Genomic DNA, 27,094 nt, shown 5'->3' with positions numbered 1-27,094 from the left:
GACTAGCCTAGGAGCTGCTCAAGGGCGTGCCGAACGATGTGCAAGAGACGCCGGAGAGATTGAAGGGAGGGCACGACGGACAGTCAAGGAAGGGGATGGGACTTTCGCGAGCTGTAAAGTCAAGTCGTCCCGGTCCCCAAGTTGGCACAGGAAACGCTCCGCGCGAAGGAGGAAGGCCCTACGTTGTATTCGATCATGTGGGGTGATGCTCTGCACTCACCATCCACTGCTAACTGTGTCCAGGAACGGTGCATCCGAGTTCTAGATCACCGGAACCATCAAGAGTTGGTCGATGCCTGGTCGATGCTCGACGACCTGCACAAGATCTCCCAGGAGACGCTGGTGATAAATGGCGCAGACGATGAGGTGAGAAACTTTGTCGTCGGCCCTCTGTTCTGGCAGATCTCGAAGGCGAAGTGGGCGCAGTCCTCGAAGAGTTCTCACCTAGCGTTCTTCGAGGAGCCGGAGCGGTACTTCCAAGTTGTTGCGCAGTCCTTGAACGCCCTCGTAAGTTCATTCGGTATGGAGTCGAGATCAGCCTCCAAGATGCAGGGCTTCATGATGTATAAGAATGTTACTCGTGAACTATTTCTGGGGACCGGAGCAGAACTCGATAACTGTTGGGCCCGGGAACTCGAGCGTAAGGTCGCGTTCGCTCCTGTTGCATATTATTATGTAGCTCGGTCAGTATTTGACAGAAGCTGGCACTCCGAGTCTGACGAAATAACACTCAACTGATTAGACCTAGTCTCGCACTCGTACGTACAGCTCGACGTGTAGAGGTAAGTATCACAGTTCTGGAGGTGTACGATGGTTGTGAAGAACAAGTTCAACAACACGCGAGGCGCCGCCACAGTCACGCTCCGCCAGGGCCGGCGCGAGCGTCGATCACCGCTTTCAGCCTCTTGCTTCCATCGGCCCCGCTGCCTGAGCCTGCGTATACTCGAGGTTTTAAACAGTGATTCCTTCCGGCACCTCTCAACGTTATGAGCAACCGCTCTCCGTTCGCACTGTATGGTGTCAAGAAGACTCGACTTCGCAAATCTCTCGGGCTGATAGACCAACTGGAAGTGTGCTGGGCCCTCAGGATGCTTGGACGCGAGGAAAACAATAACCAGCCGGGCATTGTCTCGCAGAAGTTCACAACCGCGTTCATCACGATTCACTGGCTCCGGAGAGGCATCTCGGCGTAGAGGCGCGACGCGACGGCGCTCTATGGATGGCTGCCGGAAGCAATTGAACACTGCGTTCGAGTCCATCCGTTGCGTAGCCCTACTATGCCTCCATATGCGCAGAACCATTAGCATAGGTGTCCTAGCCCGAGATTATGACTCCCAGAAGACGCGCATACAATACAGTATGTATGCTACCTCCCATCTCGCATCGGCTTGCTCCACTTGCACCCGCCGACCTCGCTGCACTCGCATCGTCCCCCGTAGAACGTCGGCAAGCTCTCCGCGTCGATATACTTCAGGAGCACCGCCTGGTAATCCGCGCCGAGGATGTCCATCTTCTCGATCATCCGCGGGGCGAGCCAGAGCTTGAGGAGCGACCAGATCGTGGTGAAAGACCACGGCGCGTTGATGATGTAGAACTTCGCGGACCTGTGCGGGGTTGGGGCGATGGGCGGTGAGACGAGCAGGTCAGGTGTGGAAGGAGCGGGGCGAGACGTACATCTCGGGATAGTGGTCTTGCATGACTTGAAACGAAGCGCGTACGAGGTCCTTCATCTGCCAGAACTGACCCAACCTGACGTTGAATCGCATCAGATACCCTCTCCCGCCCGCCCGCGGCACTCAGATGATGGACTTACGAATATCCCTTCAAGTCCACGATGAGGAACGTCCCGTCGACCTGGTGACCCACCGCCCGCGACGCAGTGGGTATGATCTCGCGCGGTATGCTCTCCGACATCGTGATGATGTACCACCAGAACCGCTCCGGCGTGATGTGCTTGTAGAGCTCCGGGATGTTCACCCCGCCGTACTGCTGGATGCTCACCGGCCGACCCTCCTTGTCTGTCCTGTGAAACCACATCTGCAAACAACTCAACTCATGAACGACAACACCAACATCAACGTACGTATGGTGCAACGTCAGCATCAACGCTCGAAAAACAACACCAAAATCAACGTACGTACGTCGGGTTATTTTTGTCCGGTGAGGCCCTTCATACCCTGCATCAAAACGAGCATGTTTGTGTTGGGTTTGTCGTCGCCGCGTACACATTCTCTCCAAAAATGTTCGTGCGTGCATCGCTTGCGCTCTCCATTATCGAGGGCCCACGATCTGTCATGGTACGTGACCATGTCTCAACCATGCATCGTGCGAGCACTGAACCTCTTGTCCAGAATTCCGCGTGCCCGTGCGCCCGGGTCCCGGTGGTTCTGTCCACTCGTCTGAGTCGTCACCCATTGAGGCCGCCTTACCGTCAAGCACGCCCGGCCGCCATCCGTGCCCTGGGCAAGTCCCCGCATGAGTCGACTTACCGGTGAGCACGTACAGTATGGATCGGACGCAGACACGCGCTGACTACACTGTCCTTCTCTGTCTGCCATATTGCGACCCTCCACCATCCATGTGTTGTCCTGGAGACTCCACAGGATCCTGCGGTGAGTGTATCATCCGGCGCGGGCCCTCGTCTGTTGCCCTGACCGTGGCATCGTGTGCAGAATCGGCCTAGAGAGTTGCGACGCCTGTCCACCTACCTGGTGATGCGATGCTGTGGATAGTCTCTCGCCGTCCGCATCGCTTGGACACAGATTGACCGGCCCTGCATGACGTCTTGAGTTGCGGGGACATGTCCGCAGCATCCGGCGAGTAGGTGTGCATAGCGACCAACAGAGCATGATGATCCTCGAGGTGCTCGTGAGCACATCGCACCTCCCGAGCGCCTCCAGAGTGCTCACTGTATTTCCAGCCCATGCGCGTGTCGACGCGAACCATCCACCCAGCGTCCGTACACGCGCGACACTCAATGTCCGTCCATGTCTCAGCGGGTCATGCTTTGTGGCCATGACGCAGTGTGAGGTTGACTGGGCAACGCCTAGCCCAACTGATCAGACTGCCCTGACCGGTGAGTATGCATAGCGCGGATCGGACGTATAGGCATGCTGACCCTGCAAACTATGTCTTCGACTCGCGTCCAGCCTCTCAGCACCCTTGGTAACACCACGCGTGCCGCGGGATGTTTCGGTGAGTGGTTGTCACCCTGCCTGTCCACGATGCCCGTTAAGGAACGTGGACTTGTCGTCCCTATCAGATAATAATGTCGCTTGTCGTCCGGGTCCGCAGCGAATGGCGGCCAAATTTCCGGCCCTTCGCGATCACCTGCGCGTGTTCGCGTTGGTAGGGACCGTGCGCGCGTGAAGTGCTGCAAGTGTCATGGTCAGTCGCCATGTTCGGCAGTGGCGAAGCCCACTCATATGGTTATTCCCTCAGCTGATGGTGTTCGAACTCGCTGAGGCCCCAAGCACGAACACGGCTGTCACCCCATCCGGCGGCCAGAATGCACGAGCGGGATCCGAGACCGTTGCTCGCGACCTGTTGTCGTCTGAGGGCTGTCTCGGCTGTCGTCGACAGCTGAACGCCGCCGAGTCTGACATGCGAGAGTGGCTGCAGCATCATTCAGCACCCTGGATACTGGTGTGCTGTCAGTTGCTTGATATAATAGTATGTGGCCTTGTACTGATGACACATGATGTGATCCGTCTGCTCTACGCATGTTAAGAGCAGAGCAGTCTATGTTGAAAGGTGACTATGTGAGGTAGGCTTGTCTGACAGATTGACAGCATGGCAGTATATCAATCTCATATTGTCAAAGCAGCAAGTGTATCACAATCTGTATCTATTCCACAAAATTACTATATATACAACTACTGGACTGATTGTATCACGGAGGCTCAACCTACATGCAGGACTAGCTACTGGATTGTCCCTTGCTAGGTGAAGTCTCTAGACCTAAGAATGAATGGAGGCTTTGACATACTGCAATGAACCAGTGATCCGATGAAGCAGAAGTGGTGGGCGTATCTTGAGACACTGCATAATTCTGTTCAGAAACTTTCACAGAATGTCCAGCCATTAGATCTGCAGCTTGTGAAAAGCTCTGTACATCAAGTGCAGACTGAGGGAGTTTAAGCTGCTTCCTGCTAATAGCAGTGATAAAGTGCCTATATGCCCTAACACCCATCCCAAAGCCAAGATGATGTTTTGTCCACCTATGAAGGGCTTTGGAGAGCATCACATGGTCCCAGCCTTTTCCAAGAGAAACATAGAGGTTCTCCTTGTAGACCTGGAGGACCTGATCTTTCTTGGCTGGATCACTGAGATATCTCACTATGAGCAGTAGCTCAAGTGGCCTTACAATATGCAGGAGGATGAACATTAGTTTGGCAATCCGGTGAGGTATGACCCGGATGATGTTCTTATGAATTCCTGACCTATGGATGCCTATGAGAGATATCAGTCAGAGTGGCAATGAAGAGTATGAGTATCTTTGCATACCTTTGTGATAGTTGGGCCTGAATACCAGGGTACCCAGGTCTTTGTCAACAAACAAATGCCTCCTTGTTTCCTCAGTGTTAACTATCTTAGTCCTTTCTTCCTCTGTTGCTCTTCCTGGGAGCCCTTGAGTCATATGAATCAATGGCTGCAGTTCTAGCCATGCATTGGAAATTTCTGACAGCCATTCCATGACATGTTCAGTGTTCCAGGTGATGCCATTTGCTGAGCAATTCCCCAGAAAATCAGACTTTGCCATGACAGCATTGATGAATGCATCAGAAGCAGCATTATCCAAGGACACAGCATCAGGGGTTGAGAAAGGACCAGAACCAATTGTCTCCACATCAACATCTGGCATTTCATAGAAGTTGCAGTGGATGCCATGAGCCTCCAGGTCCACTCCAAGGAGCACCTTGTTTTGTATGAACTCCTCAAGAGAGTCCAAGGCAGAGCACACAGCCATCTTATACTGATCCATTGAGATAGTGTACCCAGATAATCTCAATGTATCCCCTGTAGGCCATGAGATTGTGCCTGGTCTTGGCATCTGGTGCACTATCCTAGTAAAGTTGTGCATCCAATCTCTGAGACTTGCAAATGGTGACAGATTGTTCTCACTTAAATTCTCTGACAAGAATGTTGTGACCCAATTCCACCACTGATTATCACCATTGTGCTCCTCACTTGAGCTTATGGGCAGGTTTGATGCAATGTGGTACAGGCCCTGCAGGCGCATACCAAACTGAACTTTAGCCAGCAATGGAGGGACTTGAGCTGGAGGAACATGGCCACCAGTGGGACTCAACATTCTGCAAGCTAGGAACACCATGACAGGGCTGCAGAAGATGTTCACTGCAGCAGGGTCATTGTTTGATGGGAAATACAGAGCTTGGAGGGTTGCATAGACTGCCTGTGTAGCTCTCTCCTCAGAAAACTGCTTATGGTCCAAGATAGCCTGCAAATTTTCCAAAGCAGTCTGTTGCTTTTGGTTATAAATGAAGAGCTTCTTATCTGGTTGCTGAAGGGCTTGCAATGGATCCTTCAAGTATTGCAAATTAGCCCACAAGAAGTGCAACTGCACAGTAGCATAGTTTCCCCAGGTGTCCTCAGAAATGGGAGCTGTGAATTGACTGTTGCCACTGCTTACCCTGTTGACAAGAGCAGTCAGCCTGATGATTATTGTTATTGTGATGGTCAGGCCACTTACCCTGAGTCTCCCATAATTCCCTTGCGCACAGAAGCATGTTGCTTATTGATGATCTTACAGCCATTCCAGAAAGTATCTCTGACAACCTTAGCTAGTCTTTTGAGTTGAACTGGTCCATCCTTTACATTCTCAGGGACAAAGAGGCTTAGTAACCTTTGATGATCAAAGGATGAAGTAAACTCCAAAATTCCTGATGAAGTCAGGAAGGGCAAATACAATCTGTCATCCAAAGTCTTTCTAAGGACAGTTGGGTCATCTTCTGACCACAAAAGTCTCTTCTGTGCTTTGATGTATTCTGCAGCACTGGAGTAAGTCAATTGGTTGGCAACATGATTGGTCTCAGAGAGGACTGGATCTTTTACAGCAAACCAACAGACCCATCCATTTGCCTCAGTAAAGCCCTGGATTGAACATCTGACAACTGTATCAACTACTTTAGGTCTATTTCCAGATATCTGTTTCCAGCCTGGATGTTGATGTTGCCTATGAGTCCTCATTGTCTTGGAAGTCATGGTACAGAAAGGTTGCTTGTTCTGCCCTAAACATAGGTTGCAGCAAAAAGCCCTGGGGTAGATCTTCAAACCTTCAATAGGCTCAGACAACCCTGATGAGTCAGCATCTGGCTTCAGCTTCAGTTTTCTCCAATTATCTGCTGTTGCAGAGTCCTTGATAGAGTCTGGGTTCACATTGCACTTCATCAACTCCTCTTTCACTGTCTTAATGAAGGCAGTTCGATTTCCAATGCTCAGCCTGTGCCCTTGCTCTTGATCCTTAAGCTCTTGATAGCCCTTGTCCTCATTCATCTCATATATAGTCAAAGTCTGCCTAGTGAGGTGGGTATGCATGAGAGAGAGAGGCATCCCTTGCTGGCAAGGCTTGCATATCAAGAGCCCACACTGGATGTTGTAGCAGAGGCCCCATAATGATAATATGTCTGTGCTGATGAGGTTAGACCCTGAATCTGAATGACTGGTCAGTTCATCTGCCTCTATGTCATTGGTATAACTGTGTGGTTGAAGTGTTTTGAGTTCTCAAACTATGTGGACAATGTATGACTTACAGCATCACAGAAGACAAGTCATATGGAGGTGATGGAACATACACATATGCATGTAGATTGAACACTTTGGATGCTGATAGAATGAAAAGTACAAGTTTCAACTGTTGGATACTTGACAAAGCACATTGCACTTACTTGTTTCAGTCAAGATTGGCTCATCATCTTCTGCAGACTCAAACTCCAAGTCTAGCTCTTGAAGCCCTGAGGAACTCTGCATGACAACATTAGGTCCAGAGGCTTCAATATCCTGTTCAATTTGTTCTTCAAACTTCTCTTCCAACTTCTTGTGTTCCTCTTCATCTTCATCTTCAATCTCCTCTTCATCCTGGAAGTCTTGTAGAGTGAATCATCATTGTCAGTATATGGCTAGCCAATCATGTCATTTGAGGAAATCATACATTGCAGATCAGATGAGGCAACTTTTGCTTCTGATCCATTGAAAATTTTATGAAGCTTGAGCTTCTGGCTCTCTGAAAGGGCTGTACTTGGCTTCTCAACACTGCACAGAAGTGTCAACATCAGATCTAAGTACACATGGAAAGAAGAGGACATTTCCAATCCTCCTTCTGGTGCTGTATTGTACAACAGTAGCACAGCAGACCATGCTGGATCAAAGATGATCTCTGTAGCCTTGAAGAAGGTTTTGAACATGCCAGCACTGTCCAGGGATGATCAGCATAGGCTGCACAAGTTTGTGAATGTGCATAATGTACTCCATTTTCTCGGTTTCTGTCAAGGCAATGAAGGTGATTGAATATCTAAGATATGCTACTTGTGCCACACTAACTCACATGCAGTGATTTTATCAATAGGGCTGATGGCTAGTAGTGAGGGAAGAAAAGAGAAGCATGGTTGATCTCAGAACACATATATACATCTCAAGTTTAGGGCAGGCTGACACTGTACAGTTCCCACGATTAAGGTTTGCTGTGTTGATCCGCCGGTGACGAGCAAAGCTCGGTCAGGGAGAGAGCGCGGAATCGAGATCCTTGTTCAGCTCCTTGATGTTCTTGAATAAGAATATCGAGGCTGTAACACACCAGGACAGGGCCTTAATTAGCCTGGAGCGTAGATATTCGAAGACAGTAACTATCAATTACATCCCTCCTCTATCACTCTTCCTCCGTCACCTCCTCCGCATACACCAGATCCGAATCGTATCCCTTCACCTCCGGTAGCAGGAGCGTGAAGCCCGCGCCGACGATGCAGCACGCGAGGATCCAGAGCACATTCGCCGTGCCATCGAGTCGGTGAGTGAGTTGGACGTGCGGAGATGATGGGGTGGCAGTACGTAGGACTTCTAGCTCAGTCAGGTTGATCCCGTGGAACGCGATGTCGAACAGGAACCAGTACGCGCACGTCCCGAGCAGCACCTTCAGGTGTCGCCACTCGGAGAAGTGGTGGAAGAACTCCGCCCAGTGGTCCCGCTTCGTGGCGGGCTGCGCGTGCACGGCTGCGGCTGCGTTTGCGCTGGGTGCGGGCGAGAGCGAGGTGGGCGAGGGTGTCTCGGAGGAGGCGGGCGCGGGCCGCACGGACTCTTGCGCGCCCAGGTCCGCGTCGGTCTTCTTTTCAGTTCATCGATCGACTCCATCTCAGCCTCGACGCCCCTCCGCGACGCCTTGAACCGCCGCGAGTCTGGGAGTGAGCCGCTGATACAACGTGCCGAACGCGGGGACGAGCGACCGCCACACTGCGCACGAAAAGGATCAGACTGGCGTAAACTAGACCGGACCGCGGATACGCACCGCTGTCGACCTTGGACGTCTCGCCCTTGACCTCCATGATGTGATGGAAGAACGCGACCACGATGATCACCATCAAGCTCCTGATGAGCGAACCCCAGCCCTGGCTCGCGAAGATGTACGAGAGGAGCGTGTCGCGCCGGCGGAGGCTTGAACGGTCTGTCGCGACGGACGCGGACATGGGGCAGTCACCCCCAATTCCTATCCCGAGGATGATGTGCCAGATAGAGTGCCAGATAATACTCCCGGTTGCTGAGAGATCGCCTGGAGGAAGATGTAAGCACGGATTAGACGATAGGTGTGTACGCATCGGCTGGCGCTGCACAAAGAAGGGCGTGTGGCGGACGTTCCGGTGTGCCAGACGGATTACCAACAAGAGGACCTCAATAACGAACATGACACTTCACGGTCGCTCGAGAGATGACTAGCATCCAGACAGGCAGCTCAAATGCCCTTGTACGTGGTGCGAGTGCGATCCGTAGATCCCTGAGGAAAAGCCTGCACGAGTCACGGGCTGCGGGCGGTCGCGTGAGCGGCGCGGAGTGGTCAGCGCGGGCAAGGACGCACACATTGATGATAAAGAGGTCAGAGGCGTCGAGGAAGAAGCCGACCTAAGACGAGAGACTGGTGAGCGAGGGCCACGAAAGTATCGAGGAGGTACGACGCACGCCGGCGATGCCGAGAAGCGTGCACTCCCTGGAATTGAGAAGGAAGGGGTAGCGGCCCTCGTCCTCGCGCTCGTAGTCCTCGAGCCCGCCCTTGATGTTGTTTTCTTTCTTTTTCGGAAACGGGCATGGCGACTAGCACAGCGGAAAAGTCGGCGGTCACGAAGTTGCGCGGAGAGGGTGTTCGTCGGGGAGGCGGGCGGTGGGAGAGGACGTTAAGTACGGGTGGGGTGTGGCAGTGGAGAGGAAGAGGACATACCGACAGTCGAGCGACGCACGTTGCGGTGGGTGGTGGAGGAGCTTGAGCGACCCAGTAAGTACATAAGTAGCTGGAGGCGGCGAGTGGTAGTCTCGATCCAGCCGGTATAGCGGTACGGCTGACGCCGAGCGGACTTCGAAAACCCCATACCAGAGACACCGCTATACGGTACTGCTGTGGAAGCCGTGAGCGGCATACATGGTCGTGAGCAGCTCGCAGTGACGGAACGCATCTCATATGCGAGGGAGTGTTCGAAGCGCAGAAGACCAGAATGCAAACACACTCAAAGTCGGTACCGAAGGCCAACGTCCCTTCACTCAACCTCCTGGGCCCGCTGGTCGTATTCGTCATGGACGGATGCTTGGCATGCTGAGCTTCAGGGCCAGTAAATGTCGTTATTTACTCAATGGAATTACTCACGTACCTACACAACGTAGACCTTCGTCGAAACGTTTGTGCGGCTGTCCTCGACATTGAACTTGATGGAACTAAGGGATCATGCGGGATATCGCAGTGCCCAGAGGACGCCGAGGATACTATGTAATAGCAAGCGGTTCGGGTTTCTCAGAAACAAAGGATGCCACAGTCCAGTAGATCAGGCGACGGCGAGAGCATACAATGCGTACGCGCACAGAGTGCGCCTGTCTGATCGGACATGGGAGACAACGGGCTAACAGCGGACCTGCTCGCCTGAGTATAAATGAAAGATATGGCTCCATATGTGTAGAGTACGATGAGGTTGGCGGAGTAACGTCCTCTCCTGCATGGAGATACGGCCAGCGCATCGTCCGCTCATGCGAGACCCCTACCCACGCAATCACCATCTGCGCGGAGGGAGGGCTAAGACGCGATCTCGGAAGCACGACGTTGCCGTCTGTTCGACCGTCTATCGCACTACTTATCGAGAGGAGACACTCACACGCCCGATCGCAGAAGCGAAGTTCAATGCTGCTCGACAAGAGCCGCGGAATGGCGACCTAGAGCGAGAACGTCCTTCGCAAGCGATGGGTCCCCAGCGGTCGGCGAGCGTTGCTAATCGACGAACAGCGTGTTCCATCCAGTCGTCCTGCATATGGGTCGGACGATGGCTGTAGGTCGTGTACAAACGCGGCAAACAGGGAGCGACGCGTCCACTGCTCGGCTAGAAGAGAATCTCGCCGGGCATGACGTACAAAGTGAGGCTTGTTGAGCGGAGGACCGTCAGCGGCCTCGCGAGACCCACGTCGCATACAAGCTGGGTATATGCGCAGAGTTGGGTAGCGCACAAGGTCCGCGCTGCAGCGTCGCGGTCAGTTCAGCCAGGTCAGAATGAAGAGATAAGTCGCCCGTTTGTGTTCGTGTTGGATGGTTAGGCCTGAGGCCAAAGAGACGAACGCCCAAGGAGCCCGATGTGACACTTGTGCTGCACCTGCCGAAGGCAGCGAACGCGCGTCCTCGATGAATCTAAAGAGATCTATCCTGGGAGGCGTCCAGCCGCAGATATTAACGCAGCACAAGACATGCTGGAGTCACGGATTCCGCTTCGCGCGCGACGTGCGGCCTTCAGAAGCTCCAAGGATACAGCGCGGAAGCTCCCGACCGCACGCAGCTCCTACTGCGGGGCACCGGAGGCCACGGAGGTTATTCAGGCTGAGCGTATTCGTGGTTGTGATCAGCGCAAGACGTGTAGACGTGACAATCAACAGTATAAGAGCAGATGGACTGATCAGTATCGATGACCCGGAAGTCGAATACGAGCCTCGACGAGACCGCGACGCTGCAGAGAAGCGGCGGCATCGCAATATCGCAGCACCAGCATGTGATCTGAGATGGGGGAGTGGTGGGGGCGAGAATCATTGATCAAGCACTCACTATGAGCCCGAGGTACGTAGCAAACTCTTGAGATGCGCGGCGTTGATCTTCTTCAAGAGGTCTAGGAGAGTAATCAGCGCAGCACAGCCGCGAAAATAAGTGCCGCGTACATGTTCTGAAGTATGACGCCGGCCCAGAGGCAGCGAGGCGCATCGATGCCAGGAAGAGGGACAGTTGCAAAGCCACGCTCCAGCTTGACGAAACCCCCGGTTACTTGCAGCTGTTTGGCCTTCGCGAAGCACGAGCTGATGATCTCGCTGGGCATCTCTTTCCCTCAATCGAAGGTGGACTTCGTCGACTGCAAACACTGTCAGGATGCGGATGGTAAAACTGCACGACTGATTACCTTCTGCGCGCCGATCTTCTCGATCTTGAGGTAGGTGAGGGCGCTGGTCATCGTCTGCAGAGCCACAAAATCGCCAGCTCATACATGTTGTTGGCCCTAAACGGGCTGTAAGTGAAGGAACAAGCGCAGCCGGTCGATCTCAACATACATCGACGATATAGTTCTAGAAGACAGCTAGTCTCCTGCGCACAGTCGTCGACAACCTCACGCAAGGCCGATCCCGGGCACCTCCGTGGAGTGTGGTGAGAGATGATGTCCTTGTCGACCTGCGGCGCACGTTCTTCTGTACTTAATCCGCAATCCAGGCGGCGATAGGCGTCCAACCCACGGTTGCTCGCACCCGGCGGACGTCATCCAGGGAGGCAAGCCTCCTGGAATCGTTCCAATGCGTCAGCCCGCCGAGCAGAGCAGGCGGGCATCGTCATCTCGGGTATGCGGTCGCGAGGACGGCGGCGGAGGGCTGCGGAGGAGGGCTGCGGAGGGGCCTGGCGGCACTCTAGCGAGGCTCGGAGTATCGAGTGCCCACAGAGGGGGGAGGAGGAGGAGGGAAGTTGGGGGAGCGGCGATAGGCGTCCAACCCACGGTTGCTCGCACCCGGCGGACGTCATCCAGGGAGGCAAGCCTCCTGGAATCGTTCCAATGCGTCAGCCCGCCGAGCAGAGCAGGCGGGCATCGTCATCTCGGGTATGCGGTCGCGAGGACGGCGGCGGAGGGCTGCGGAGGAGGGCTGCGGAGGGGCCTGGCGGCACTCTAGCGAGGCTCGGAGTATCGAGTGCCCACAGAGGGGGGAGGAGGAGGAGGGAAGTTGGGGGAGCGGCGATAGGCGTCCAACCCACGGTTGCTCGCACCCGGCGGACGTCATCCAGGGAGGCAAGCCTCCTGGAATCGTTCCAATGCGTCAGCCCGCCGAGCAGAGCAGGCGGGCATCGTCATCTCGGGTATGCGGTCGCGAGGACGGCGGCGGAGGGCTGCGGAGGAGGGCTGCGGAGGGGCCTGGCGGCACTCTAGCGAGGCTCGGAGTATCGAGTGCCCACAGAGGGGGGAGGAGGAGGGAAGTTGGGGGAAGTTGGCGAGACGTCCCAGGTTCGATTTTGCCACGCGCCTCGGACTCGCCCGGGCCGCCATGCCCGACGCCCAATTCCAGTCAGATCCCGTCACCCAGCGTTCCCCTGGCCGTACTTACTCCGCGCTCAATATCAATGCTGACACTACTCCGCCCATCGGCGGCGCGCTACCCGGCCAGCCTGAACGAGACCAGTTCTCGTCGAGCGAGGGTTCCCGCCGTCGTGTATGCTTCTCGCAGCTGGGTCGCGCTGTTGCGTATGCACGTCATCGTTGCTGTATCCGATTTCTGGACCGTCTTCGGCGCCGCGACGCTCGGGTTGAGTTAAGCTCGCCTTCCATCCAATGACCTCGTGAATATATATCGATCGCGGTTCGCTCACGGACGACCAACAAGGCGTGGCGCGCTAGGATGCCGGTATGCAAGCCGGATTCGTCCTGACAGCGTGCGCCCCACCTGTGCACACCCAACTCAGAGATTCACTTCCAGGGATCACCTCACCATGCCCTTCGTTACGGGTGCATGTTCGAGAGACGCTTGGGTCTCCACGCGAACGCAGTACGCTTGACTCAGACACGCCCTCCCGTCTCGACCAAACCTCCGAGTTCCTCAGACACTTGGGACCTGCGTCGCTCAAATTCCCGGGATCTTGATGTCATGACCCATGCCTCATGCGTAGACTACGTGCACGTTCCGTGATGCCGGTGCAATGCGTACTGTCCGTATACTGCGCATCCTCCGTCAGCCTCAACGGAACTTGAGCCGGCGAGTGCGGAGCCTTGTCCACGACGCCTCGTCCCCAATTTCAACGACGTAGCACCCCACGCCAACCCCACGCCCAGGCATGTCGACCGCCCTCACCTCGCCGTGTCGAGTGGTCGCTCAGCCAAGATCGTATCCACGTAGTGAGCTCGGCCCTCCGAGTCAGACTGTGCTCGGCGGACTCTTGGCTATGCGAGACGTCCTAGTACGCAGTCGCCAGTGGACCCACCGCCCGCTGATACGACGAGATGCGTCCCGGGTTCCGGCCGTAGCCGCAAGTCTCGCTGTCCCGTCCTGCCTGTGCGGATGCGCTCGTCACCGTCGCTAGGACCCCGTGGCCCCGATGTCACTCAAATCAGTACCTCGTCTGTCTGCCAGTGGAGCTACATTGACCTACTCGTCGGGAACCTCAAACCTGAGACGTGCGCAGCCTACATAGAAGTCGTCGAGGTGACTGGACCCAGTGAGAGCGAGAGCAGGAATAGAGATGTCGTCACGATATATCACGCGTGAGGCCTGAGGCCTGAGGACTCAGTACTCAGTACTCAGTACTCAACGTTCAACCTGGGGACTTTCGAATCCCGCTGCTAGTCACACCGCCAAATTTGGAACAGAATCTCTCTTCTTCCGACTCGACTTCAGCGTGGGTCGATTTCAGCGCCGGTCGACTCAAAAGTGTACTGACGATGAATCACAAGTGACCACACATTCACCGACAGGATCGGGATGGAATTCAAACTGTACGACTACGCGATCTAGCCACGGCGCGAACAGAGTGATCATGCTCGACTTGATCGCAAGCATTGTGGCGACTTGAATGGCATCCCCGAAGATATTGATGTATGCACCGTCGTCGTAGTACATTGGAACGCCAGAGACGGGTAGAAGCTGGTCAAATACGCTACGAGACAGTATAGCGTGGAAAGTGGACGTGGAGCAGTGGAGGTGGAGAGCGAGGAACTGCGGCGTGTGCTGCAAGGTAAGTAATGAACCGTAGATACTCTATCGCCATTGACCGAAAGAACTGAAAAGGCGTCTATGTATTCCCATCTCTTGCACGATGCGCGAAAGGGGTCCCGTCGTCGGAACTCATCGCATTGGACAGCAATGTACTGCCGCTGACTGTGCATGTACCGGACAGTCTGGAGGGAGACTGTGGCGACAATGACGGTACACAGGAGTAATAATCTGATGTGTGGCGGCACGACCACAGTAACAGGCGCCCGAAACTTGCAACCATTTATCCCCTTTCGTCTCGGTCTAACTGGCCCGGAAACATTAATATTGTACCATTCCTTTGTTACCCGTATTGACGGCCTTGATAATGGAATGTGTGCGAGGAAGATGTGATGAGATCTGTGTACACCAGTTTTGATACAATGAAATTACGCGAGTGGTACAACATGGGACAAAGTTTCGATGGTGGTTGCAGTGGAAGGAGGCGAATACAGATAGACTAGATTACGGTTGTGATCCATCCTCCGGACCTTCGCAATCAACCCCTTAGACTCACCACGGAAAACCAGCACAGACTTAGAAGGTTTCGCAGGCATTGCAATGAGATGCCGCACCGGTATCAGACCAAATCCCATTCGTGGGCGCACTGGGTCGAGCACTTTCACTCTGCAAACATTGTTGGAAGTTGATAGGAGATCCGTAGGGTCGGTCTTGACTACTCTGGCCTTCCATCCAACAGGGAGATCAGTATCCTTGCTGTGGTTGTCGACACGCAGCATCACAGGATTGCGCTGTAGCGCTCCCCGCAATTCGGCATCGAATAGCCAAGCACATGGTCCTTCTGTAGTACCCAGTGAGGAAAACATCATCTCAGTATACTGCAGCGCTCACCTGGTTCCGGATGAGATGGCCCATTGTACGCACTGATGCTGAACAGGTTGGCAGGTGGACTGGCTTGACTATCCCTTGACACAGAGAGCGTGTTGACTAGAGCAAGCAATGCCAATTTTCCCGTTGATGTTGACGGTATGAGGTAAGTATGAGAAAAAAGCGCGAATCAAACATACCCGAGTCCTTGTCCACGTCACACAGAGAATCTTGGGGGATTGATGGTACCTCTTGTACCTTCTCAGTATGACAATGACCGTGATCTTCAATATCTCCAATTACGGGGGCGGTATCATCCAGGGGCACCAGGGCACCATTGAACCTGTGCTCAATGAACATTGCTCCTACATATGTAGACTGGCACACGTACCATACGTATGCGAGATGTGTATAATGGAAGGTCTCGTATCGTCCCCGCGGAGCATCCATCTCTACGACATAGTGCTCTTCTTTTGACGTTGATTTGACGAGACCACGATACCCCTTGAAGGAGCCCTGGAGGATCTGGACGCGCCGGCCAACACAATGATCGCGCGGGCGACGCAGTTTTGATACGTTGACAAGGTATCCCGTCATGTTTGGTGCTGAAGCTAGACGGGCGTGGTGCTTGATACATCGCCCTCTAACTGGAGAGCAGAACCAGGAGGTGGATCGTAGAACTCCACGTGTCGCTTGTCTTCGGTAACCTGAGTTCAAAATATAAGTATCAGTGCCTTTAAGTTTCTGCGTAGGCGCATGGAATGTTCGCACATGTGTTGTACTATGTGGCAGCATGAAGGTCAGGCCATGACCATTGCCAACGTCCGTAACCATCCCCCACTTCCCCACAAACACTCCGTCTACTGCTCTGACAGTATCTCCGACGCGGAAATCCCTTCCAACGTACTTTGAAAGTGCAGAGGCGGCAACAGGAAGCTTGGGATTGTCTCCACATATGTGAATAGTATCCCCGTTAACGTCGAGGACTCTACCCGTGAAGCCTTGTTGCTCGCCTAGGGTGATCTTGACTCGATCACCAATTTGTAGAGCAATTGTGTCGGCCTGAGAGTAAAATGCGGAAATGAGTTGACGCGGTATCTGGGAAGCGGCCTTGAAGTGGCAGTAGGTGAAGTGGTTGTAGCTGTATCCGGGAGATAGCCAGTCCAGTTCTACCTCTGTTTGCATGAGACCAGCCTTGAACATTTTGTTCTGGAAGAAAAACGCTTCCTTGTCTAGGGCATCTCTGACAACCGCCGCTCCCCAACTCTGCTCCACCATCTCGGTCCGTAATGCGATTTGAGCTGGCCTGCCGCGCAGCTTTCTTGCCCTACGCTCAGACTGCGGGCGAAGATCCAGTCGAGGAATGAGCCAGATCGTGGCCTTTGCCGTCTCCCGTGACACATATTCGATATATGCTGCATCACCTCTGTAACGTCCCCGTCGCAATGAAGCCCAGGAACGTGAGGTGAAGCTTACGGGCGGCCGAGAGAAGATAGAGGCACAATCACCCGGTTCAATGAGCTGAGTCCGGAACCGATATCCTTCCCCTTTTGCGAGATCCAGAGCTTCACGTATGCCTGTTGGTGAATTGGCTTCCACATAGCAGACGTTCCCAGCAAGCACGGATGCTGATAGGATAGCCCAAGTATCCTCAAATACAGCGAGATTGTAAAGCCATACGAGGAAGCACATGGCGTCGCCAGTCTAAGCGTTGTTTGTGAGCTGCTTTGCTGGAACCCCATGGGCTAGTACTTACGAGCACTTGAACCTTCATCATGCATTGGCCGTCAGCAGGCCCTCCCCGAGCATCCAATGGGATGCCAAGTTCGGACAACGAAGCAAGAGTTCTCCCGAGAGTGGCTCGATGCACGTAGGATTGTGCCAAAGAACACAGCCTGGAGTTCTCCTCCTGAGCGTCTTCCATCTCCTGCTCCGGCCAGGGGTTGGCTGATGGCCAATTGTCAAGTGCTTGATCGTCAAGGAAGTTATCTACTAGCACGTCAGTAAGTGGGGGGAAATGGTCAGTGTATAACTCTATACCCTCCAGAACATCTTCGTCCCCTTCCCCTTCATCGCTATCCAATGCTGCCTCCAAGTCCAGAAAGCGAGATACCTCGCGACGCAAGCCGTGATTGTGGGTCGACATGGATTGGCGGTGGCTTGGTGCCCCGGCATTGGTCGACATGAGGCTTACTTCCGCTGCGACAATGCACCCTTTTTGATCGACCGTAACGGTGCCTATACGCCCCCCTGCGGCGTTATATACTGTGCGGGTCATCTGCAACGCACCCAAAGAATTAATGTGAAGGCTAAAGAAGACATTGTGTTTGAGCATACCGGTCCAGATATTCGAGCTCGGTCCATTGCCATCATATGCCGGATCTTAATAACTTTAGCTACTGAGCACGAACAGTTGCTGGGGTGCACTGACAGCCTCTATGCAAGGTTCGCGCACGAAGTCAAGTTCGAGAGGAGCAGGTGCAGAGCGAGATGGAGATCGACAAGGGGACTGATGAGGCGCTGAGGCGATAGTTCAGCGCTAAGAATTGCTGTGCTACGAACAGAAACTGCTAACTTATATGCTACAGTTCAATTCGCCACGATTGCGGACCACTATGCTATGGCTACGCTACATCTATGTAGCTGTAGGGTCTGGGGATCGTTCGCTCCCGCATACCATGCTCAGTGGTCAAATATGTGTCTATTGTGTGTGGCTAGTACAAACATCTATTCCTACAAATGACCGACCCACCTTCGGTCCATCGCATCTCACTGTTGATCTGCACTGAGCCAGGAGGTCTCGGCAGGCGAGAAGACTTGTGAGTATGCGGCCGGCCTGGATGGAGTGGGCCTGGTACAGCGAAGAAGGCTGGAGCAGGGACCCGTCGACGAATGCAGAGTTCCCAATAATCTGTGAAACGGTCACGGCCAACGAAATTGGAAGATGGGAACGAACGTGACGAGAGGTCATTAGCGGCTCATCTCGAAGGCGCAGTCAGTCTGATACTCCATCTGTCGGGAGTGATGAACATCGCCTCCAGACGCACTTCGCCTTCGTGCTCTTGACCGCGCCCGGCTCGGGGTGCCTGAAAAGGTGGTGCGTGTCGACCATGTCGACGATGACGCTGCACTTGCTGATATCCTTGCTCTTGCGGCTCTGCGGACGGGTTGTAGGGTGCAATCGAGAGCGGCTTGATGCCCGTGTTGACGAGGAACTGGGCGAAGACGGACTTATGCTTTGTCGGCCCGCCTTGAGGTCGCCACCGCCAATGAACATCCTGTGGCGCTCCGTGAGCTCTATGACACCCGAAACGAACGTGTTCTGGGGCGCGCCGTTCCACGAAGGGCTCACCCTCGCAGATGTACGCGACAGGCGAAGAGCATCGAGGACTACACCTTAGAGTGCGACGCCTTGATGGCCGCGAGGAGCGCGCCGACGGTGTCGTTCACGCCGGGGATGATGCCAGTTGCTGTAGCGCTCCGTGTTTGAGGTCCAGAACATGGCGGTACGGTCGAGTGACTCGAGTCCGTGCTCAGCCTGGAAGCGGCTCATGTCCGCGAGAAGCTGCCCAGGGTGGGCCTGCTTGTCCGTGCTGGGGACGATGTTGCCCGCATGACAGACTTCCTTCTTATCGATTGCCTGCTGACGCGGGCACTGGTAAGGGCGGCCGCGATCGCGAGTGAGGTGCATCCAGTGGGGGCGTACCTTCGAATTTCGAGCTTTCACGCTCATTCTGTCCACTCACACTGCGCCCTTCACTCTCCTTTCTCTCTGTGTTCTCCTCTCGTCGTCCTCCCCCTGCGTTCCTTGCGGTTCACGCAGTCGTCTCGCCCGACGCAAGCGTCTTGATGTTCGGTGACTCGGAATCGGCTGGTAGACGACAGCAGGTAGTCGGACGGCTGCGCGGGTGGTCAGGAAGATGACTGAGCGGACAGACGAGAGAGCGGACGCCGGACGAGAAAGCAGATGGGCGAACAGGAGCAGACGGGCGGGAAGACAGGAAGGCGAGAAGGCACTTAAGCAGGTGGTCGAAATGCCCTGTAAGTGCGAGCCGATTGCAGCCACACCTGCCACGACGCTGCGTCACGCACCTGTTCCCGTTGCTCTAAGTCTGCTTCAAATAATGTGTTGTCCCAATCCTGAAACGCCTTACTGATCGTACGCATGCAATGTCTGCGGCTGCTGATTGTGTCCAGGCTAGTCTTCCCCGTTCAGCTTCTCCGTCTGCATAGTGGAGGCGATTGTGCCACCAGCAACCGCACCTCTGACGTCCCCGTGGACGTCAGGGATCGGTCCGTGTGAATAGCGCGCTGCGAAATCGTCCTGCGCGAGGTAGTGTCGGGATTGGGTAACACGCTGGCGCTGCGCAACTACGGCCCTCTGCGCAGAGACCTAAATATCCAGCGAGACTCACCGCAACGCCTTGACCATCCAACTTGTGTCGCTTGGACTGATCCCATACGCGAAACCTTCCCCCTCGAAGTCTTGCTGGTATGGATGGGCTTGATTGGTCTGCGCAAGCCAGGCTGATACGCCTCAGAAGGAGCGTCATCCGAGCTAGCGTGGGCATCGTCCGGGAGTCCGTGAACATCACCCGGGCCGATCCCCAACGCAGACATCAACGTGAGTCTGCAGAGGGCAAGGTGTGCGCGCACTTGCGACCGGGCGACAGGGATGAAGGAAGCGAAGCCCCATTGGCCCTGGGCACCGCTGGGGTGACCCCGGTCGGCTTCGCCTGCATCTTTGTTGATCTTCGAGAGAGACGGATGGGATGAAACGCACGGGGGAGCATGGCTGCGCTCGGTATTGTTTCAGGCTTCGAGCCCTGTGAGCGTAGGTCGTCATATTCGTCGCCGTTCGCAGACGACGGACAGTTCACTATCACCATGTCATGAAACTCAGAACCACGGGTGAGGACTTCCACGATGAGCCCGAGCAAAGGTGGCCGCTCGCTTCAGGACATGCAAAGCGCATCTGCCAAGGCCGAGTGACCTTCACGTCAGCGAATCGCGCTGGCCAAGAGGGAGCAAGAGGCGGTTGGGCAGCCAGACCTCGCGCCGACGTACTCTCGAACTCCATGACTGCCGAGCTACAGCGCATAATTTATAAACGAGACCCCTGCCTACATCCGATCCTGGAAAGCCCCGTTGTAGCCACGAAGCACACACACGCATCTGACGACGCACCATGATCCCCTGCAGCCCGCTCTCCCCTCTGCACAGAATCAAACCCATGATACCTCCCTCCACCGCACGTCCGCCATAAACGCGGTTTACGTCGGCAGGTGCGTCGGCGAGTGCGTTCGCAAGTGCGACGACTCGAAGTGAGTCGCGCTCGCGTTGTCACGTGTCCAATCAGCGCCTCGTCCCGGCGCGCCACACGGCCACATCTGAACGCTTTGATCATTGACCTATGGCTCACCGGGTGGCCTTTCAGGCACGCCGTTGCATGGAAACGACCTGTGTATAAAAGGCCTCTAGAAAGGTCTGTTGTGTTTCTTTCATCTCCTCGTTCTGACTGCCCTCATTGCTCAATGGCAGAGCATTGCCGTCTCGGTGCGCCCAGCGCCAATAAGGCGGACCTCGAGAATGCTGCCAAGGTCCACAATTAATGCTGTACGCAATGTGCCAGAAGCCAAAATACTAGAATATCGCGATTATGTGAGTTTTGTGCTCGTGTGGCCCGGATTTAGCCAAACCTTTCACAGATTTTCGCTGGAAACACACTCTTTGATCCAATTGAGTCGTACACAGCCGCGAATGCGGGTAAGTTGGCTGAACCTGGAGAGCTTCAAAACCTGGTATTTGAAGAGTATCCAGGATGACGTCGTGCACTCTTTGCTGGGCATGCTTGCAGACCGTACGTCTTAGACCAGGCTCATGGCACACACTGATCTCGAGTCTGTACCATAGCTCGGCATTCCAAGGCTCTGATATACGCACCAGCAAGTTGCCTCCCATCTTAATCGATCACAACACCAGTTTTGTACGTACCTTCTCTTTTCATTTCCGGCGAGTACACACTAATTCGGAAATTTCAAACGACATCTCTCAGGTACAATATCCACGATACAACCAGCCTACCGCCATCGTCGCCGTGCTGGAGTTCTGACGCATCCTCAGAGGACCTTTTTGGGGATACTCGCACGTCTCTGCACGACTCTGTCCCGAGGCTGCCTGGTCGAAAGCAGCACACTGGTACTGCTTTGCGGACAAACAGCCTCGGCACAACGATTCGTGCATCTTGTACCTCTAAGCGTGCTTCCAGCGAAGTCATTAAAATCTCTGATGATGATGATACTCCGAGTCCATCGCCTCGTTTGAGTCGTGGGTCCATTGCCCAATGCGTCACGAAACCACCGGCTAGCATAATGGGGCAGTCATGCCACAATCATGACTCGGAGACGCGCGCTCAATGTGTCGCAAAGTGTGTTGTAGCAGGACCAGTGGGGCCTTGTCTGCTGCCTCCACAGTTTTCTCAAGCAGGTACGAGCATCAACTGTCGACAAATAATGTATTGGGAGCAGTGACACTTACTGGGAAGGAGGATAATCAGCGAGCAACAGGCCACCCTCAGGCGCTTGCGCGGTCCGCCGTACCACTACGCCCATCGAAGCAACCGGTCATTGTGTCACTGTCTGTCACACATCGCCTTGTGGGATAGATACTACAAGTCATGTAGCACCAACAAACCGCCTTACAGCAGCCAGTCCTGAATATTTGAACAGGGGCGCGAGCCAAATTGGGAAGTACTGGCGCGATTAAGCGTCCCAGAGGGACTCCGAGTCTTACTGGCAGACACGACCGACTTCTACTAGGTAAGCTCGACTTCTACTGAGACGGACCGAATTCTACTGAGATACGTTGTCTCAGTAGAACTGACGACTTTTACTGTGACTGCTCTGGTCATCACCCGACAAGACTCCTGCGTGCGAATTCCGAGACAATGGTACGTTGATCACACATAGTAAGCCATGGCGGATGCACGCTGACACCCAAGATCAGTGCTCTGCATGCCTAACCCGACGCCTGCCCGGCCGAGTGCGCACAGTGTGCTCAGCAGGGGGGAAGATGATATCAAGTGGCAGAGGCACGAAGACTGGGTCAAGAAGCATTTCCGTGACAATATAGTGTGGAACTTCGACCCAGCGAAGTTCATCCAGGCTGTAGGCTAGAGCTTCGGACGCGAGGACGTACCGCCGAGACAGTTTACCATTGCGGGCAAGCCTAGCAAAAGCTTGACGCCGCCCTCCTTGGACATGGCGTCCTGGCGTCGTTACATACGGGAGCGGAGTGAGAGGAAGTGTCACGAGCCGCTGGCGAAGATAGCTGACAGGCTGCTGAATCAAATATACAGCGCGAAGGGCAACCGGCAGCCCAAACATAGCGTCTTCCCGGCGTAATTCAAGAAGCGCGACACGAAATACGAAGGGAGCTACACGGATGAGAAGGTCGTTATGAGCTTCAGCACGATAGAATGACCCGCGGAAAGTGGCCGCAATGGGACTTCGAGGTCGCTTTCTTGGAGGTCAAGAAGACGAAGGTTGGCGTTCCACCGAATCGCACGCAGTTGCTGCAGCAGGTCGATACGGACGCGGGTCGTGCCGCGGAGGAAGGAAAACGCAAATGAATGCCCAGCGGAGGACTTCCGTATGAAATCTCTTATTCAACTGAAAAACCAACTGTATTGTACAACCCGAGTGTGATGCGTGATAGAAGCGTGGATAGATAAATAGATAGTTGTAACGCTATTGAAGACAGTACTGACAGTAGAGACCAGGGACGGTGAACAGAACGGCAGGTAGGAACAACAAAAACAAAGAACAGACACAGACTAGCCCTGTGTGCCTTTCGCCCTTGTCCTTCCCTTCGGAATCGGCTTCTGGGGTCTCTTTCCCAATGCCTTAGCCGTTGCCAGGGACGGCGCTTGGGTGGCTGGCTCCTCGAAGTCCAAGTCCGCTGCCTCGGACTTCTCCTCGAACGAGTCTTTGATGTCCTCAGACGAGGACGCCTTGCCAGGCTGCGCAGGCACTTCTGGGCGTTGAGAACACCTCAACATGTCGAGACGGCGCTTCTTTGCGTTGTCTCTGACTGAGGGTCCTGCCGAGCCGCCTCCACTGTTGCTCTTACGCCTTTTCTTGGCTGCGATGTCTTCCTCTGCCCACTTCCACGCCTTATCGGGGTCTGCGTTGTGGAACTCTATGCTCCGCGGCTGGTCATCACGCAGCTGATTCTTGCGTCGAGTGTCCGCTGTGAGCCAGGACCCTTGACGCAAGCTCTCGATGATGCCTGGCATCGGATTGCGAACCGGGGGAAGGGATTCGAGGTGGGGACACTTTTGCTTCCACTCGGCGAGGGACATGTTGTAGAAGCGGCGTGCCGCATATGTCCCAGTGGTGATGGCGAGCCTCCGAAGGGCTACCATCGCTTCGTCCCACTTGGCCAGAAAATTGCGTAGGATGATCCCATCGTGTCCGCTGTAGTGGGGAAGGACCCGCTGGAGTCACTTCAGCCGCGAGAAACACATGAAGATGATTGTGACTCACCACCCCAAGGCCGGCATCGAAGTAAGCTTGCGGGCCCCAGTGGTTGCGCACTCCCTCAGCGAGGAGGTCAAGGTCATGAGCCCCACGGAATACGTATACCTCGGCAGAGATTTTGCCAAGCAGGATGTCAAGCCCGTGAGCAATCCCACCGATGAGAATATGTGGCTCGTCTGTTCGCCTGGGGATAGACCTGTAGTCCGATATGTTGTGATCCATCGTGTTGAAGCTCGGAATGGCTGACGCTGTGCGCGCACTCTCATCGATGTTGATGACAATCCAGGTCAGGTGTTTGTACACCCGGCCATCTGGCCCCTGCGTAGTGCACCCATCTACAATCTGTGCGGTATGAGCCCCATGGTTCAAATGTCTGATATAAGCTTACTACCTTCGCGAACACATTATCCCTCGTTTGAGACACACTAGCCTCGAACTCGATGGCATCCACGTTTGTGGACTCCAGGTCCTCAAGGGTCTCGGAGTCAGAGCCTGACCCATCTTGCGGTGGGTTGATGCGTAATGATGTTGTCATGTCGGGTATTTTGAATCGTATCTTACCGTCTTCTGTGTTGACAAGAAGTGTTCGCCCTCCATTTGCCACATTCTGATGTGAGCCCAAAACCAGAGCAGGCTGTGCCGCCACATCGATCTCTGTCTGCATTCCATGAACGGCATCCTGGTGAAGGTCTGATGCGCCTGTCATTGTCAGAACCGCATCGACTGTGTCATACTCAAACCTTCAAGTTCCAACGTGTTCGAGCATGGGTCAGTACCAATTAAATCAGTATGGCCGTGACAACGTACGAGATTGCACGCAATATTGGGTGATTATCACCCAAGAATTCTGCAAGCTCCTCCCACAGATCGCGGGGAAAGTTGGGAACCTGGTATGCACATAATCGCGGTCAGACAACTTGAACAGCGGTGCATGGAACTGTGAACCGACCACTCACCGTTCGCTTGGCCTGAATGTACGGGAAATTGATGTCACTCAGCCAGTCCCCGAAGACCAGACCAGCGTGCTGGAAGCCCTCTAGAAAGGAGGGATGTCCTCGTCACTGTCTAGCTCCTCCTCTGTGGTATGGTCGGCAACTGTGGGTGACAGCGACTTCGCCCCTAGGTGACTTGTCAGGTCATATAACAGATGTAGAATTGTGCACTTACTGTTGCTGAACAAATCTTCTTCCCCGTTGTCGGAATCCAATGACGGACGCTTGAGTGAGAAGTAGCCGGAATCGTCGTAATGACTATCGGACCACTCGCTGTTGCGCGGGGTGAGTGAGTCCGGGAGGAGAGGAGGACCAGGGCGATAGGACTCGGAGCGAAGCGTGCCTCGAGTGGGATGCATGCTGGGAGGCAACGCGCAGGGCAATGCCCATAGAACCATCTGTCGCCGTAAGCCTTGACACTGAGTTATTATGGGCGAAATGAGTCAAGTGACGCGCCCAGGCTCTGGATGCCCAAAGGAGTATCTGTGAGCTTCCACCTGTCCTGCGACAGCGATATGAACCACGTTCTCACCAGAAAGGTTCCGATATGCTTCGAGTTTCCAAGATAATTGCGGACCATTAACCCAGGCCAGGAAAGCCGTTCCATGGCCTTGGGACATGTATGGTGCGGGCCACTAAGTCAACGCTACCTTGGGCGGGACTTGCTATGCTGGGTATCTACACGTGACCTGGCCAAATCCCCGTCACCCAACTTCGTCAATTTCGAGTGTTGGGAAAATCTGAGTAGGATTGTTCCTAATGCGAATTGGAGCAACTCTACAAGCAGAAAGTACGAGAAAGTACGAACCTCAGGCCCAACAGCTATGTGGCGCGCAGCGCCGTAGCGCATAGCATCCGGAAGTCACATTTCCGCGAGGATTCTCCTCGTAGCGCTACATACGCTGCCCTACGCTCTCTCGTGGAGTCGTGTTGTTTCACTTCACTTCATGCCAATATTCCACTTCGCTCCGCTTCACGTCACGTCATTCCACTTCACTTCATCTCTCTTCAGGTACCATTCCTGGCTTGACCTTCCAATTATGGAAGGCTTGGTCAGCGCAACTTGCGCGGTTCAGCTCAGTGCTGCTCACTGTTCTTCATGATCTGCGTCTGTGACCCGTGCACCGGCCCCCTCGTTCCTGCCTCCCTGTTCTCTAGCTCTTGCTGCTCACCTACTCTCGTCGCCCTTCTCACCGCGCCCAGCTCGCTCGGTCTTGCATGCCCATTCGCCCGTTCTCGAACGCGTAAGACTTACAGGTGAGTCAGATGCGCAGCCTGAAGACAGTGGGGGCTGCGAGCTGATGTGAACACCTTGTGCAACAGCTGCAGACGGCCCTCCGAGTCATGTCAGAGATCGACCAGGCAGCTAAGCGCGATGAGGGCAGCAGTGTGGTCCGACACTCGTCACTGAATCCCAGTCTTACCTGCCTATACCTCCACCTCAGCCCTCTGCGGGACGTACATTGTGTCGCGCCCTGTGATAGCCGTCCATCCGGACAGCATCCAGACGACCACAGCCCAGGCAAGTGTAATGCCAATGACTCTACGCAAGACTGCCATTTGGATGTGTCGTTCGGCAAACAAGCTCAGTTTCTCGCACGGTGAGTGGTTCTCAAACCGGGCTGGATTTGAACATTGGACACGCATGGACAGGTCGAGGCAGCGACAAAGCATACGAACGTGCGACATGCTCAGGTGAGTTGGACGCGCAGGACGATGGTCCGCGCAAGCTGATGTGGACGCCAGACATCACTCGCGCAGCAGCGGTGGTGGGCGGTCAAACCAAAGGCTTAGCAGACCACCACGCGTGACGAGGGCAGCAGCGTGGTTCGGCGTGCATTGTTCACGTAGCTGGAGCGGATAGGCTCGACACACCCGCTTGCCCGTTTACCTGCCCGCGGACCCGCCCCTGACCTGCCGTGACCCGCTCATAACCCGTACCCGTTCGCACGGGTCAGTTCCCGGGGCGGGTACGGGTGCAGGTCGAGCTCGGGACATAAGTAGATAGTCATTCTACGGGATCGATCTGTATGCCAGTGCCCTACCGTCTGACGCGGGTTCCTCTTCTCGTATAGCTGCTATACAACGGAACACTGGCACGCCGCACGACTTCAAGCGGCGGATTCCCGAGCCCATCGTAGTCGTTGTGGACGTGAACGGTCACCCCGCACGTGCGTTGCTGGATACTGTCTCTCTCGCTGACTTCATGTCCTCACGTCTCGCTAATCAGCTAAAATTTGACCTCTGGAGCACGTTGGACTCACTAGATCTCTGTTC

The 27,094-nt window shown here is 54.6% G+C and overlaps 7 protein-coding genes across 7 annotated transcripts; 1 reads left to right on the top strand and 6 right to left on the bottom strand.

Moving 5' to 3' along the window:
* Positions 1-53: 53 nt before the first annotated feature.
* B0H18DRAFT_1106837 (uncharacterized protein) lies at positions 54-727 on the top strand (the record flags this gene model as incomplete). Its single annotated transcript, XM_048032694.1, has 2 exons — positions 54-507; positions 680-727. The coding sequence occupies exons 1-2, from the start codon at positions 196-198 to the stop codon at positions 725-727; spliced, it is 360 nt and encodes a 119-aa protein (XP_047889192.1). The 5' UTR covers positions 54-195.
* Positions 728-1,366: 639 nt separating this feature from the next.
* B0H18DRAFT_882494 (CRAL-TRIO domain-containing protein) lies at positions 1,367-2,037 on the bottom strand (the record flags this gene model as incomplete). The annotated part of the gene is made up of 3 exons (XM_048040910.1): positions 1,367-1,604; positions 1,675-1,749; positions 1,814-2,037. The coding sequence occupies 3 exons, from the start codon at positions 2,035-2,037 to the stop codon at positions 1,367-1,369; spliced, it is 537 nt and encodes a 178-aa protein (XP_047889191.1).
* Positions 2,038-4,386: 2,349 nt separating this feature from the next.
* Positions 4,387-7,424, bottom strand: B0H18DRAFT_957770 (uncharacterized protein; the record flags this gene model as incomplete). Its single annotated transcript, XM_048042609.1, has 8 exons — positions 4,387-4,442; positions 4,507-5,654; positions 5,714-5,903; positions 6,297-6,538; positions 6,774-6,846; positions 6,909-7,106; positions 7,172-7,272; positions 7,375-7,424. The coding sequence occupies 8 exons, from the start codon at positions 7,422-7,424 to the stop codon at positions 4,387-4,389; spliced, it is 2,058 nt and encodes a 685-aa protein (XP_047889190.1).
* Positions 7,425-7,885: 461 nt separating this feature from the next.
* Positions 7,886-10,096, bottom strand: B0H18DRAFT_1198164 (uncharacterized protein; the record flags this gene model as incomplete). Its single annotated transcript, XM_048036095.1, has 10 exons — positions 7,886-8,338; positions 8,399-8,463; positions 8,519-8,779; positions 8,911-8,939; positions 9,083-9,126; positions 9,184-9,315; positions 9,459-9,480; positions 9,723-9,808; positions 9,860-9,975; positions 10,066-10,096. The coding sequence occupies 10 exons, from the start codon at positions 10,094-10,096 to the stop codon at positions 7,886-7,888; spliced, it is 1,239 nt and encodes a 412-aa protein (XP_047889189.1).
* A 5,800-nt stretch (positions 10,097-15,896) lies between these two features.
* Positions 15,897-17,470, bottom strand: B0H18DRAFT_1122832 (uncharacterized protein; the record flags this gene model as incomplete). Its single annotated transcript, XM_048034586.1, has 4 exons — positions 15,897-15,992; positions 16,057-16,989; positions 17,042-17,274; positions 17,326-17,470. 4 exons carry the CDS (start codon positions 17,468-17,470, stop codon positions 15,897-15,899), a joined length of 1,407 nt encoding a protein of 468 aa, XP_047889188.1.
* A 785-nt stretch (positions 17,471-18,255) lies between these two features.
* On the bottom strand, positions 18,256-19,018 carry B0H18DRAFT_1122831 (uncharacterized protein; the record flags this gene model as incomplete). Its single annotated transcript, XM_048034585.1, has 5 exons — positions 18,256-18,297; positions 18,353-18,607; positions 18,682-18,755; positions 18,796-18,928; positions 18,992-19,018. The coding sequence occupies 5 exons, from the start codon at positions 19,016-19,018 to the stop codon at positions 18,256-18,258; spliced, it is 531 nt and encodes a 176-aa protein (XP_047889187.1).
* A 4,101-nt stretch (positions 19,019-23,119) lies between these two features.
* On the bottom strand, positions 23,120-25,176 carry B0H18DRAFT_1122830 (uncharacterized protein; the record flags this gene model as incomplete). The annotated part of the gene is made up of 7 exons (XM_048034584.1): positions 23,120-23,782; positions 23,832-24,167; positions 24,214-24,565; positions 24,633-24,712; positions 24,782-24,861; positions 24,888-24,944; positions 24,993-25,176. The coding sequence occupies 7 exons, from the start codon at positions 25,174-25,176 to the stop codon at positions 23,120-23,122; spliced, it is 1,752 nt and encodes a 583-aa protein (XP_047889186.1).
* Positions 25,177-27,094: the final 1,918 nt, after the last annotated feature.

The sequence above is a fragment of the Fomitopsis serialis genome, assembly GCF_022376445.1.
Source record: "Fomitopsis serialis strain Sig1Antser10 chromosome Unknown B0H18scaffold_84, whole genome shotgun sequence".
In the NCBI taxonomy this organism is placed as follows: domain Eukaryota; kingdom Fungi; phylum Basidiomycota; class Agaricomycetes; order Polyporales; family Fomitopsidaceae; genus Fomitopsis; species Fomitopsis serialis.
This window is presented reverse-complemented; position numbering and strand designations above follow the sequence as displayed.